Below are 15,089 nucleotides of genomic sequence, written 5' to 3' on the forward strand. Positions count from 1 at the left end.
TCCCCCCCGCCAGCGCTCCCCTCTCTTCACACCCCCCCCCGCACCCCCCCCACCCCCCCCACCCGCACACACACACACACACACACACACACATACGCGCGCACGCACACCACACCCCCCCCCCCCCGCCTCGCCCCGACAGTTTTACGTAAAGGCTCTTTCCTTCCTGCCTCTGGCCGACAGCCAGGAAAACTGCCCCTGTTTTTGCCGTCGAAGAACCGGCCGCGGCTCCCTACCCTATTCACGCCCTCCTAGGTCCTAAAGGGGACAGCCGAGGCGGCGCTGCCTGGGAGGGCGGTGCTGCTGCGGGCCGCGCTCCGCCGGGCAGCCTCCGCCCGCCGCGCCAGCAGCCGCAGCGGCAGCAGCAGCCGCGGGATGGGGGTGCCGCCGCCGCTGCTGCGCGCCGTCATCATGGGGCCGCCGGGCTCCGGGAAAGGCACCGTCTCCGCCCGGATTATCAAATACTTTGGCATGAAGCACCTCTCCAGCGGCGACCTGCTAAGAGACAACATGCAGAAGAAGACAGGTGGGGAACAGGGACGATCCAGAAGGCGGCTGGAGGCTGGCGGGGCAGTGGGGAGCAGCAGGCCGCCGCTCGCCCGGCGCCGGCCCCCCAGCCGCGCAGGAACCGGTCCCACGCAGCCCGGCAGGAAACCCCCGCCTGACACAGCCCCGCTCCGCCGGGGCGGCCGGGCCGCGCTTTTCTCCCGATCGGTGCCTTGCCCTTCTCTCATCCATCTCGCCCCATCCGGGAAGCCTCTCGGGGCATCTTGAAAGGGGGGTTGGTGCTCCCCAGTCCCACATCTATGTGCCCTCCACCTCGAGACTTGAGAGTCTTCACGCAGCAGTTCCCGGAGACCAGAGGCCACTGAAGTGGGCCTTAAGGTTTCAGCCGAGGATCATCTAAAAGCTGTCACTCGACATCCTCCTTGTAAGCGCGACCGGGGCCTGTCTCGGTGGTGTCGCGTTTCCCTTGCTTTGTAACACCAAATTGTTCGCTTGACTTTGTGCTTTTCATAAGCCACCCAGCGTTTTTGGTCGGTGTTTATCAGTCTTTCAGCTGAAACATCCTGAAAGGGAAAAATAATTCAAGTTTTTAACAGATATGGCAAGAGGAGGAGTTCTGGGCAGTCAGACTTCTTCAGATCTCCATTAGAAGGCTAGTAGTAGCGGCTCCTAGAATTACCAGCTATTCCCAAATTAGAAGACCTTGCCCTGAACTGACTGGCATAATTGAAGTGGTGCATGCCAAAAACAATGGGCAAAATTTTCAGACTGCTTACGTTGTCTGATTTTATTACAATTATCTTACAACCCTTGCTTGGGTTTCAGCATGGTCTGTGTTTGTATGTGAAATTCCTTGTATTAGGCAATGAAGTGAGTACTTGCTATATAGTCTGAGCTTGACCTCTGGCTGTCAACTGAAATTCTACAACCCCTTTCTCCAGGGGATTTTTGCAGTCATGAAGGGTCTCCTCCTGACTTCTTCATCTGTTTTTTTCCACATTAGAGTCAAAAACCTTTTAAGAACCATTTAAAATTGCATGGGAGTTTGTAAGCGTATTGCTACTAACAGCACTTCAAAGTTGCAGAGGACTGTGATACTATTTAGGTAGCTGGTAGTCTTGGTCTTTGAAGCTTATGAGCATGTTTGAAGATGAAAAATTATCTGTATTTTGAAATTGTTTGTTATGTGATGTGATTTCTACATCTCCTTTCACACAAATGCTGTTTGCACTGTAGGAACAATGACTTTGGCCTAGTTGATTGACTTTACTATGGCTGGTATCTGCAAGTTAAACATTTGCTAGGAGTACCATCTGTGCAGTCATACCTGATCACATTCATGCCTTTTCTGTCTGGTTGCACAAGCTTCAGTTTTTTTTTAACAGAAGATCACAAAAGCAAAATTGTTGCTGTTAATGAACTTACAGTGTAAGCAAGACATAGTGAGAGAAGGTGGCATTCCAGAAGATGAAGGGAATATGTTATTTACTAAATACTTTAGGTTCTGCACTCTTTCGGTATGTCTTGGAAGGAAGATCAAAGAGCACCAAATTAAGATGGAGGGTGTGTGAGGAGATTATAACTGGAAGTATCCCATTGCTTGATATGTGGCAGGACTCATGAAGTAGTGCAGAGAAAAGTGATCAGTGAAGTGTGTTAGGTAGGCTGAACACATGAAAGAATGTGAAGAAGTGAAACTGTAACAAACACATTAAACCCCTGAGCATAAGGAGATAAGCCAGTGTAGGGTTTAAGAGATAGTTTGTTCTGAATTAGCTAGTGTAGAGTTCACAGGAATTTGCTCCAGCTTTTAATCCACTAATTAACCTGTTTGAAGCTCTCTTTTAATTTTATTGAAAGTGAGTCAGTTGTTGCAGAAATGGTCTCCAAAGGATTAAGATAAATACTGAGCACAAGTAAGTAGTACACCAAAGGATGAAGAGAGACTGAATATCAAGTCAGGGAGCGCTGAAAAGTTTAGTCAAGGCAGAGTTATGAATTTTTTATTGTAATAGAAAAGTCTTGCAATTTCCAGTTCTTAGGGAATTGTGTTAGACTAATTTGGGTGGTTGAAACACTTAAATTAGTGATACTTATACTGTGCCACTTTTGGCATTTATGGTCTTGTGAAAGTGGACTTAAAGTCCTGTTGAACTTGTCAGCAATTTTAGTAATTTCCAGATACTAACATGTAAAAGCTGCTTTGGAGGGTAGGGAGACAGACTGTGTATCTAATGCTAAGCAGCCTGATGTCTGGATGTTGCTAGAGATTGTTTGCTGTGATCTGGTTAGGATGTGCCAGTCCTTTGGGAGAATTCTGAAACATCAATACCTGCTGTAATCTAGACAGGACAGAAACTTGTATTCCCTTTAATTCCAGAGATTTCTATGCCTGTAATGGTTTTGGGCCCAAGCTGAAAAAAACCACCCAAAAACCCCCCCAACACTCCCCCCACCAACCAAAACCAAAACCACCCCAAACCCCAAACCAAGCAAACAAACAAAAAGAAACCCCCACAAACCCAAAACCAACAAAAACCAAACCAAACCAACCAACCAACCAAAACCCTCAAAACCCAGCCAAAACACCAGAACAACGTGAAGTCAATAAAACCTAAAGAAATACCATTCCCAACAACAAGAAGAAAACCAAGCATTAAAAAGGCAGTAGTCTAGTGTGTACACTTTTTGTCCTAACATACAACTATTTGGGTACAGTTGTGCCTATTTTTTAATTTTGTGATAGTGACTTTCTAAAGAGCCTGAGGTTTACGGAGAGAGGCAGCACGTTTCTAGCTCTTTTGGTCTAACAATAGGACCTTACAGCTTGCTGTGCTCAAAAACTCCTTGGGCCCAGAAGCTCATCTGTCTTTCCAAAGTGTGTTAGTACCATTTTCTGTTGACCTTGCCTTGTAGCTAGAGCAATGCTGCAGCATAAATCAGTAACAGATCCAAGCATCAAGTACACATTGAACTATCTAGACGTGATTTGCTCCTCCTCCCAGCCTACTTCTGCAGGGTACATAGTTCAAAGTTCACTAAAATAAGAAAAGAGGTCTGACTTGCTGATCTCAGAGAAAGGAGATAGAAAAGTATAGACACTTTGTACCCAGACTGTCACCTTCATTCGTGTTTGTGTTGTGATGGAAGACACAAGCACTGGAGTCAGACTCTTCCATATTGTGAGGATTATTTGAAGTCCAACCAAGGTGCAATAGTGCCGGTTGCCAAATGGTCTTCAGATTTTTCAGAGCCTAACTGTAGGTGTCAACATCCACTGAAGGAAAATAGTTCCTTTATTACTTGTTTTCTTTTCAGCATCAAAGCTACTGTTTGAATTACTTAAGGGCATCTATCGCCTTTCAGTTGCCTTGTCTGAGAATGGCCTTCGTACTACTGCACATTCAAATACTGCATCAAGCGATGGGACTTGCATTCTTTGTTGCTTTCTGCTGAAAGTGGGTGTATCTTCTGTTGATATGTCAGTCCATCCCATTTTCTCTTCTGTTTAGTTTACTGTAACTAGATTGAATTGGCTGCAAATAAAGGCTTCTTCATTCATCCACAGTGAAACCAACATACCTGCTACATTGGGTGACTTACATAATTGGGTAATTGTTTTATAAACCCAGATCCCCGAGTCTTTGTGCCTAGGACACAAGCCAGGCAAATGAATCCAGCTATGCCTGTCACTGGGATGAGCTACAGCATGCTGCTGCCTGTCGTGTCAGAGCATGGTTTCATATCCAGAACTGTGGTACGTGGATGGCATTTTAGTGAGCCAATGGGATAAATGCCCGGTCCTAAAGGTTAGCAAGCTCCATGGGAAAATCCACGCTTCCATAAATAGTTTACAGCATCTACAAACATCCTCTTGTAACTAGTTGTGGTGGTTTAGGCTGGGTGCTGGCCCAGATGCCACTGCGCAGGCCACACCTGGGAGGTCCCAAGGGGTGGGCCCAGCCCAGGGGGTGGTCACAGGGAACCAGGTATTCCATTCCCATAATGCCCTGCTCCCCTATAAAAAGTCCATGCGGGGTCTTCACTTCCTCTTTCATCCCCTGCTGCTGCCTAGGTAAAATGGCATGAGCTGCCTCCCTTGGGCCTGCTCAGGCCCAAGGCTGGGTTGGGGGGGGGAGGAAAGAGCCCTGGGGGGGTTTGGGTGTACCCCCAGGTGGGGATGGGATGTTCTTGGGTATGTTCTGGGATCTCTCTCTTTGTCACGGCGCTTGTGGGTCTCTGTAAAACTTTCATTGTTGTTTATTGTTGTTTTCTTATTTAAGCTTTCCATCACTTTTGCAATCCGTTTGCCTGAGTTGTTATTTCTGCCTGTGGTGGGGAGGGGGTCTGCCCCAACCCATTACACTAGTAATGGCAAGAATACATGTGGCAAGCGTGTCCCCACTGCATGCTGCCTTTGTAAATGCCAAAGGTAATTCTGTTTGAAGTCATGTCAATAACTAGCCACTAAACACAGAAAGTAACTTCCTTGATAGGAAACCTGAGTGCTGTTATCTTAATGAACTTGAATCTGCTACATGTATTATTTTGAAGGCTCTTCTACCTAATGGCTGCTTCTGATTTTAGCTCTTGGAGCCTAAGATTTCAAATACTTACTAGTAAAATTATTTGGTGGGGGTGTGGGTAGAGGTGCACTGAACGCCCTGTTGCCGTCTGTGGAACCACAGCCCAATCAAGTTGCTTAGCTGTGTATTTGCATGGTCTGCTTCTAACTGATGACTTTTCTCGTTAGTTTTTTCTGATTTCAGCAAGCAAACTGTCGTGTTTACAGCTTCACTGTTCTGCACTATCCTGATAATATTTTTTTTCTTTTCAGGCTTTTTTTTTCCGCTTGCTGGAGGTCAGAGATAGTGTAATGCGACTTCTCTTACTTTCGCAGAAGTTGGGATCCTTGCCAAGTCCTACATTGATCAAGGGCGGCTTATTCCAGATGACATCATGACGCGACTAATGCTGGATGAGCTAAGAGGCCTGGATCGATGCAACTGGCTATTGGATGGTAAGCTCACAGTGTATTTGGTATCACTATACATGAACAACAGATCTGCACTGGGAAGCTTGAAGGGCTTTGGTCACCTGGGGGGTAGTCATGCTGGAGTCATAGTAGTCATAGTAACTGGGCACTGTTTGTGGTCAGCTTGTTGTGAAACCTTCAGCAGCTAATCTGCCCCAGTTTCTTTGGTTGCAAAATGCTTTGGGTACATCCTGCCTTCAGAGCATTACAGGGTTGTTTAATACACGTTAGAGTAGTTCAGCACTCCAGTTAAAATTTCAAACCTGGCAATTCTGATAATTCTTATGCTTTATTCTGCATTTAAAATATGCACTGAGAAGTTTCTCTTTTTTAAGCTTTTTATTGTTGAAATCCTTGGGGGTAGAACACTTCTGAAGAATGGGGCTGAGGAGCAACTTAAATAGAAAGGTAGGTATGAGATGGAAGAACAAAGTTAAGTATGGAAAGCAAGTACTGCAGCAGCGGTAATAAATCACTAACATAAACACTGCTTAAGTGCTCTGGAGGATCTCTTTCATTTGCTCTTTGGTTCTTTAGAAGGAACTTTTATGTGGTCCTGCAGCATAAGCTCATTGCTTCAGTGTTCACAGCAGAGAGAACATTTATTTGCCACTGTCTTTATGAACTGAAGGGCTCTTATGACCCCAGCCCATGGGTGTAAACTTGGATGAGCAGCACGAAGATAGTGCCTAGGCTGGTTATGTGTGTTTCTGTATTCTAGTGACATGACAACCTGCCTCAGCAGATAAAACTAAAAGGTTGTTGCTGTGGCTCTTTCTTTAGAGGGAGTGAAAAATCCACAGTGCTTGCTGTCCTTTAGTGCTTACATTGTAATTGCTTCTAGTACTGTGGTCTGTTCTGGTGGCTTTAGTCACATTATGTTCCTCCTTAATGGGGACAAAAGCTTAGTTCCCTCAGTAACCTGCACAATAAAACTGAGTCCATAAAGGAAAGGGCTGCAGGTGTTCTTTTTAATTTAGTTACTGGTCCTGTGTACACACAGTTCCAGACTTGTGCATCTGGATGTATAATAGTATAGCTGGCAACTCTTTAACAGGAGGACAGTGTGGAGGCAGTGGAAGAATAAACGAGTTCCTGCTACATGTTAATGTATAGTGTTCTTTAAACCTTTGGAGCAGAAGTTTTGTCTGCATTAGTATTTGTAGTAAGACTGTAGTGGTTTGAGCCTTAACTAGAGTTTAAGAACTCAGATGATAGCAAAAAACCCTGAGAATTTCCTCTCTCCCCACCCCCAAAGAGACTAGAGGTAAATCTACTAAAAAATAATCTGGAGTCAGTTTGGAAGTAGGGAGAAGTGAATTTTTTAACAAAAAATACATACAGCAGTAACAGGGAGGATTTACAAGGGTAAGGAATAAAGGTGAATTGGAAAATATACAAAAGTAAATTTGGATGGCCTTGTATCTCCCTTGATATATGTGGATTTCAGTCCTTTAGAGAAGCATGGATGCAGCAGGGAGATCAGGCCTGACCAGATGGCAGAACCAGAAGGCTAGCAGCAGCTGTTGGTCCTTTCAAATGGGCAAGACAAGAGCAAAGAGGGAAAATGGCTGCAGTGTCTCCCTTTTTATAGGCTTGTTGGACAGGAAGGGGGAGTGGAATAGACCACCTTCAACCTGGGGATCCCTCGTCCTGGGAGGGGGAAATCGAGTCCCTCTCTGTTCACCTGGATCAGGTTTCTTTTGTCCCCTGGGAAAGCAGGGCTCTCGCAACCCTCCCCCAGGATGGGTGTAACTCTGCATACTCCACCCCTCTATTTCAATTCCACTTTCCTGTCACAGTCCATTTATCCATTTGTGAAATGTAGTATTAGAGTTCTTGATCCATGTCCTTCTTCATCCTCTCTCTCTCTCAGGGCAGTGTCTCTCTCTCTGCTGCTGGTTGATGCAGGTAGTGCTCGTGCTGGGCAGGGGTGTGGAGAAGAATCAGGAACCAGGGAACTGTCTTTGAAAGAGGAAATGAGTGACAGTCTGTTGCTGTAGGGGAACAGGAACAGTCTTTTGCTGTGGGGCTTCAGGAACAGGTGAAGGTGAGATGATGCAGAAGTCCCCTGGATTGGAAGCAGGGCTCTTGCAGCCCTCCCCCAGGATGGGTGTAACCCAGCACAAGACTTAGTGGATTACACTAGGGATAGCTGTGGCATAGTCAGCTCTGCAGAAACAACACAGCTCTGTTGAAATACCAAATACCCATTTCCAATGCTTTAGGATAGGTTGGTGGCTTCTAGAGTTGTAGCAGATACAGCAGTTGGAGAGGTGTGGGGTGTGATCTGCTTAGATTTATTGCAAATTAGGTGTTCATGAATTCTTCATAATTCATCACACCTTGTAGATTTTTTTTCTGTATTGAGAAAACATTTCATGCAGCAAACCCTGCTTCAGTTTGAGTGAAATGATGTTGTAAAGGCCCTTTAATTTGTTGGGGAAGTTTCTCAGTACTAAGTCCCAAAGCAAACTCATTTTCCAGTTGCATAACTAAGATGTGTGGTGGCTGACTAGCTTGTCAGCAGTAAGAAAGAACAGCAGTGTTAGAGCTCTGGGTCTCCCTCTGCTCTTAATACTTAAAAACTCTTCCATGAGCTACTGTGAACCTAAGAGAAACAGGATGAGGGCAGTTGATGACTGTGGTGCAAACCAGGTGTGTTAGACAATACACAAGCAAGAGCTTGGTTTCAGTGAATAAACTCTTTCCTTTTGTGATGCAGACAAAACACAGTAGCCTTAAGACCGTAAAATACTTACTTTGTATCATAAAGCTAGTTCTTGGCTGGTTCCTTACTCAGGCAACAGGCTTGTCTTGGGTTCACCTAGGACAGGGTTAATTTCTTTCACAAGAAGAGGGGTCATGCCCAGGATAGCAGCAGAGGCAGCCAGTGGGGTATTTGGTAAGTCATGCCTGCTATAGAAGAGGGATGTGTGGCATGGGTGCTGGGCTTTTTGGTCTGGGTGTCTGGTGAGAATATTGAACTCTAAATGACTAGTTTTTAGATACTAATTCGTTACTTTGTGCTTTGCATTGTTTTATTAAACTCCTTTATCTCAACCCATATGGTTTTCCATTTTGCTCCCAATTCCTACTTCCCATCCTACAGGAGGAAGGTTTGAGCAGCTGGTCTGCTGCAGCTGGGCCTCAAACCACCAACCAGTGTTATGCAAGGGTTTTCTTGTTTGTACCTACCAATACTTGTCCCTGTGGAGAAGTTTACTCGGGTAATACAATGAAAAGTTACTGAAGAACATGAGACTGTACACAAACTTTGTGAATCTGTGGTCCAGTAATATGTTCTGCAGTAGCTTTGACCAGCTGAAGTCTTTTGGTCAATTTTTCATTTGAAATTTTTTATGGAGACTTTGATTTTTCTTCTCCTATTTCTTCTTAAGTTCCATGAGCTCCTCTAGTAGTTAACACATGTCTTTGGCGGTGCACGGAGTTCGTGGGGCAAAATGTGGTGTCTTGGAAGCACAGAACAATTCCTGTTCAGCTTGAGTGTTACCACAGTCAGTCTTCCCTGAAAATGTTTTGATACATTAGACTTTCTGGAACTCTTTCTAAACCTACTTAGTTATGAAAAATCTAATCTTGGGGTGCTTCAGGTAGGTATGTTTGGCTTACTGAAACCGAATAAAATAGGTTTGTAATGCCCACGTCTGTAAGCCAGACTTACACAGCTGTGGAATAGGAGTTGTCACACGTGTTTCTAGGTTGCTTCAAACCTGAATGGACTACCTGTAGCTTTTCTTGTTCAGAATACTTTTATTCAGTACAGTGGTATGCAGTATGTAGGAGTATGGGGTCTTTTTGCATTTATTTGTTAATGCTTTTGAGATGAGTAACTGAAATTAAGTAGAAGCTGGGAGATAGTTGGCAAGCTAAGTGCCATGACTCACTGAAAAATACTGAAAAAACCTTTACAGTATGATGATGCCTCTTTTTTTGTCTGATAATTATTTTCTCTAATGAATGAATCCATGTAACTCTCACTACTACTCTACCTTCAGGTTTTTATTGAGTTGTTTCCTTTGAAAAGGTTTCCCGCGAACAGTTGCTCAGGCAAAAGCCCTGGATAGAGAATGTCAGATAGACACTGTGATTGACCTAGATGTGCCATTTGAGACCATAAAGTGTCGGCTTACAGCACGCTGGATCCACCCTGCTAGTGGCAGAGTTTACAATCTTGAATTCAGCCCTCCCAAAGTGCAGGTAAGCAACACATGTTGATGTTGGCACTAAATAAATGTTGCCTTGCATTTGGTAATTGCAGTAAAATATTCTTTTGCTGCACATAATAGCTCAGAAGAAAAAGGTGCATTTCATCTCTTAGGAGCACAGAAACTTTATGGTAGTACCTTATCTCTGAAGGTATGCTAGTGACTAGTAAAATCCCAAGCTGATAGACAAGGTGTTTGTCCCCTGCAGAATGAAACACCGTGTTTTTCTGTGAGCTGTTGTTAAAGCTGTTCACTCATCTTTTTTGCACACTGACATAGGAGTTGGGCATGTTCTTGACCTGTTCTGCAAGTCTGCAGCCTGTCCAAAACATAGTTTCCTTCCCCTTCCTTTTGAGGATTCGTTCTTTGTATCTAGGATGCAACTGAATTTTCAGTTAGAGGAATCTACGTAATGCTTTTCCTTTGTTTAACAAGGATGGGTATTTTCAAGGGAGCAGTTGTATTGCAAAATTAGATGTGTAACCTTACCAGTCAGGGAAGCCTCTCAAAAGATTAAGGAGGTTATGGCTTGTGATATCCTAAAGAGGAATATTGAACTTAAGGATAATTGTTGTACATTGCTACCTTAAGATTTCCGAGACACTTGTATTAGCCTCAGTGCAACTTTAGAAGCTGTATTTCATCCTTAGCTTTAAATAACTTTCTGTTGTGGTGTCACATTTCACCTGGAAGTTCAATTAAGTAATGTCAGAAGCATAGCAAGCCTTTAGTTTTCAGATTGCAATTTTGCAGGAAAAGCAGCCATCTGAAATAGCAGGAAAGCACTGGAAGTGAACAACTGGAAACAGTGCCTTTGTACCATTTAAAATGTTATGGTTTAAGTTGTTATTTTTAATTGCAGAAAACTATAGGCAAGCTGCAAGAGGGAATTACCAGACCTGCCAAAGAGAAGGCTTCAGCTGCAACACCTTTACTTTTAGGAACATTCCACCTTACCTTCCACTAATTAGCAGGCACATCACAACACAGGAGATTGTGGTACTTACAGGAAACCATGGAATGGAGCTGAAAGTTCTCCTGTTATCTGGTTGACAGCTGGCTGAACATGAGTCAGCAGTGTGCCCAGGTGGCCAAGAAGGCCAATGGCATCCTGGCCTGCATCAGAAACAGTGTGGCCAGCAAAAGCAGGGAAATCATTCTGCCCCTGTACTCAGCACTGGTTAGGCCACACATTGAGTACTGTGTCCAGTTCTGGGCCCAATTTAAGAAGCACATTGATACTTGAATGTGTCCAGAGAAGGGCAATGAGGCTGGTGAGAGGCCTCGAGCACAAGCCCTGTGAAGAGAAGCTGAGGGAGCTGGTGTTGTTTAGCCTGGGGAAGAGGAGTCTCAGGGGAGACCTTATTGCTCTCTAATGCTACCTGAAGGGAGGTTGTAGTCAGGAGGGGGTTGGTCTCTTCTCCCAGGCAACCAGCAGCAGAACAAGAAGACACAGTCTTAAGCTGCGCCAGGGGAAGCTTAAGCTTGAGGTGAGGAGAAAGTTCTTCACAGAAGGAGTTCTTGGCAATTGGAATGGGCTGCCCAGGGAGGTGGTGGAGTCACCATCCCTGGAGGTGTTCAAAAAAGGACTGGACATGGCACTTGAAGCCATGGTTTAGTTAGTCATGATGTGTTAGGTATTAGGTAATAGGTTGGACTTGATGATCTCTGAGGTCTTTTTCAACCTGCTTGATTTTATGATTCTGATAGAACTGCAAAATGTTTTCTTACTCAATGGAACCAAAATATTACAGCATATTAAGGCAAGGCTGAAGGCTTAGTATTTGATATGTACTATGAAGGCATTAGTAAGGCTGCCTGCACAGATCTTAGAAAGAAACACTTGAGTGTTCTAAATGATCGTATTACATAAACAAGGTTAAGTTTTACCACATAAATCCATCTATCCTACTATGATACAGATGGTACGGAACAGATTTTCTTCACACCTCCATGAACAGAGAAGGTTACTGAACTTTATTCCAGCTGTGCCTAAACCACAGTGTAACTCTTCCATTTTGTGACTTAAAGAGCCATTAAGTCCTCTCCCTGTTTCAGCGTTGTCAAATAAAGGTCGGGAGGTCCAGCTGATCTCTTACTTGTTCCCTGTTCAGCAGGACCATATTACCAACAATGTTGTTTTCCTTCATATGTGAAGATTTTGTCTACATATTTCCCATATTCAATAAATATTCCAGAGGAGAAATTAGTCAGTATACTACGACCTGATGCTCATTGCTAATACTGAGAAAATACTTAAAACGAATGGACTGTTGTACTGGAAAGTCAACATATCAGATACAGGCAGGAGCCTTTATAAGCAGAAGGCTGCACCTTAACTGGAAAGTGATCATATTTAACTAGAAAAATGCATAAAACATACTTAAACAGAAATGGGAAAACATGCTTAAACCGGAATTGCTTTTACCCATGATTAGGGCATTGATGATATCACTGGAGAGCCACTTGTTCAGCGTGAGGATGATAAGCCAGAGACGGTTACCAAGAGGCTGCAGGCTTACGATGCTCTAACAAAACCTGTTCTAGAGTATTACCGGTAAGTACTAAATTCTGTTCTTCCGCATCCACAGAGACACTCTACCACGTGGTACAAGTAGCACTGTACCTTTCATCAACTGAAGAAATCAGCACAATAAAATCAGTCTGTTTTCCAGTGCTGCCTGAAAACTCTTCAGGGGGCTGCTTAGCAAAAAAGCCTTTCACTGCAGCCACATTTTGCTTTACGAAGGGTCCTGTGCATTATTTGATACATTATAATACTGCTCTAAGCAACATGGCTCTGATTAGTAAGGTGACAGATATAACATTATTTTCTCTTCTGGATGTCTAAGTAGCAGCCCTCCCAACAAGGGCAAATAGAAACAAACAGAAATCATATAGAAACAAAAGCTCTTAGTGAGGATTTAAAAGCAGCTGTTCTAAGAACTGGATTGTGACAGGCATAGCTAGCAAGACTCTTAAGGAATAAGCAGCTATTAGAGAATACTGCCATTATTACTGTAGAATGACAAATTATTTCTTTTAAGAGCCAAAATTAGACATGAAGTTTTTCTTAATGTAAAAATGCAAATAACACATATTGTTACCATATAGGTAACACTAGGTTTCTGTGTTGATCGTTGTTGTCTTACCTTGCTTAGACAAGGAAGTCAGATTCAATTTGACAGCATCCTGAAGTGACTGTCCTTCCTCTCTCTCCATATCCAGCATTCTTCATCGTGCTCTACCAAAACTGTTGAGCAAAAGACTAGAAGCTTCATAGTGTGGTAGTTAATTTCTAAAGGAGCTTTTCTGGATTCTCAATGATTTTCCGACTTTGGTAGCTTTCTGAAGTGAAAATACCTCAGAGAAAACACAGGCCTAAGCTGTTGTAAGACACCTTACAGATAAAACTAGCTACTGTAACTAACTTAGAGTAACTTTTTTGGTGCCTGATTCTCTTGCTTGGTCTGATGGGCTTTCATCCCTCATGTGTAACTTTACATTGACTGGGTTAGTTACAGCTGTTTGGATGAGTGATGTATAGCATGTGCTACATGACTGCATTGTTTCTTATTTTTCCCCCACATAGTTTGTTATTAAGTGCTCCATGGATAGCTGTCAGTTCTATGAACTGTGGCAATAGCTCTCTGAGGAACAGAGTAATGCATGCCCAGCTTCCATTCCCAATGTTATGGCTGGTCTTGGTGTGAAATCACACACATTCCCATGCTCTTGTCAGGGCAATCTTAACATGAGCTGGAGATCTTTGAACAATTAAACAACTTGGCTTCTGTAATGCTGTCTTCTTTTTCTCCCTTAGGGAAAAAGGATTACTGAAATCCTTCTCTGGAACAGAAACCAATAAGATCTGGCCACATATCTATGCATTCCTCCAAACCAAGCTGCCAGATATAAGCCAAGAAAATGCTGCCACTCCCAGGTGAAAATAGGTCTGACTTTCCCTCATCTGTCGTAGCTTGCAACTGAGATTCTGCAATCAAGGGTTACTCTAAGTAGTCTATAATAATAATAATGACACTCTAATGCTGCCCTTAACATACATTATGATAAAATTTTATGCCTGTGATTCTCACTTTAATGCTGTATTTTTAAAATATTGAACATACCTAATTTTTTATAATATAGTAATTGACTTTAACAAGAACAGGTACTGTTGTGTCTCTTGTTCAGAAAAGAGTTATGTCTGCAGATACTGACTGCTGAAGGAAACATGTTTCAGAATACAGCATAACTGCAAAGCATGTTGAGTGATTTGCTCAAGAAACACTGTGCAAAGCAATAATAAGGACAGGAAAGCATGTTTCTGGAACGTGTGATTGCAGAATCACAGAGTATGTCCAGTTAGAAGAGACCTCAAAGATCATCCAGTCCAACCCTTTATCCCACACTGAAGTGTCAATGCTAAACCATGTCCCTAAGCACCAGATCCACATACGGTTTCAACACCCCCAGGGGTGGTGACTTCACCACTGCCCTGAGGAGAGTATTCTAATGTTTGAGAACCCTTTCAGTGAAAAAATATTTCCTAATATCCAGCCTAAACCTCCCCTGGTGCAGTTTATCACTAGCTTCTCTAGTCCTGTCACTTGTCATCAAGGAGAATAGGGCTGCCCTGCTCCTTGCTTCAGGTAGGTGTAGAGAGCCTCCTCTTCTCCACTCAACAACCTCAACTTCCTTAGATGCTCCTCATAGGCCATATGCTCCAGGCCCTTCACAAGCCTCATTGCCCTTCTCTGGAAAAGCTCCAGCATCTCAGTATCTTTCCTATAGTGAGTGCCCCAGAACTGAACACAGTCCTCAAGGTGTGACCTCACCAGTGCTGAGCACAGGGCTATGATCACCTCCCTGTTCCTGTTGGCCACAGTGTTTCTAATACAAGCAAGGATGCCCTTGGCTTTCTTGGCCACCTGGGCACACTGCTGACTCATGTTCAACTGACTGTTGACAATACCACTAGGCCCTCTCCACCGCAGCTTTCCAACCACACATCCCCAAGCCTGTAACTTACAATGTGGTGGTTGTGACCCAGGTGCAGGACCTGGCACTTGGCTTTGTAGCTTCATACAATTAGCCTTGGCCCATTGGCCTCCCTGTCTGTTGTAAAGCTTCCCCTTGGTTGGGGCCAGCCAGAAGCTGTGAGGAGCCATTCTGCAAAAGGCTATTTCAGACCAGACCTGGCATGTGTATAGGCTGAGATCAAGGAAGACAGTCACCTTTGGCAGGCTTAAATGACCCTTAACATTTGCTTGGGTAACTTGCCTTACTACTATGTTTATATTTCAGCCCTCAGAGCA

The 15,089-nt window shown here is 43.8% G+C and overlaps 1 protein-coding gene across 2 annotated transcripts; it reads left to right on the forward strand.

Moving 5' to 3' along the window:
• Positions 1-375: 375 nt before the first annotated feature.
• AK3 (adenylate kinase 3) lies at positions 376-13,802 on the forward strand. Of its 2 annotated transcripts, none has more exons than XM_054178362.1 (5): positions 376-526; positions 5,408-5,527; positions 9,591-9,763; positions 12,210-12,328; positions 13,595-13,802. In XM_054178362.1, the coding sequence occupies exons 1-5, from the start codon at positions 376-378 to the stop codon at positions 13,716-13,718; spliced, it is 687 nt and encodes a 228-aa protein (XP_054034337.1). In that variant the 3' UTR covers positions 13,719-13,802. The 2 variants fall into 2 exon arrangements, with proteins under 2 accessions (XP_054034337.1, XP_054034338.1); XM_054178363.1 differs by having other exon boundaries at positions 430-526; positions 5,345-5,527.
• Positions 13,803-15,089: the final 1,287 nt, after the last annotated feature.

Source organism: Dryobates pubescens, chromosome Z (assembly GCF_014839835.1).
Source record: "Dryobates pubescens isolate bDryPub1 chromosome Z, bDryPub1.pri, whole genome shotgun sequence".
In the NCBI taxonomy this organism is placed as follows: Eukaryota; Metazoa; Chordata; class Aves; order Piciformes; family Picidae; genus Dryobates; species Dryobates pubescens.

Excerpts from the sequence above, each read along its gene's own strand:
- AK3 (XM_054178362.1), top strand. The coding sequence starts at position 376 with ATGGGGGTGCCGCCGCCGCTGCTGCGCGCCGTCATCATGGGGCCGCCG. Across the intron at positions 5,528-9,590 it reads ATGCAACTGGCTATTGGATG|GTTTCCCGCGAACAGTTGCT; the intron begins GTAAGCTCACAG and ends TCCTTTGAAAAG. Across the intron at positions 9,764-12,209 it reads TCAGCCCTCCCAAAGTGCAG|GGCATTGATGATATCACTGG; the intron begins GTAAGCAACACA and ends ACCCATGATTAG.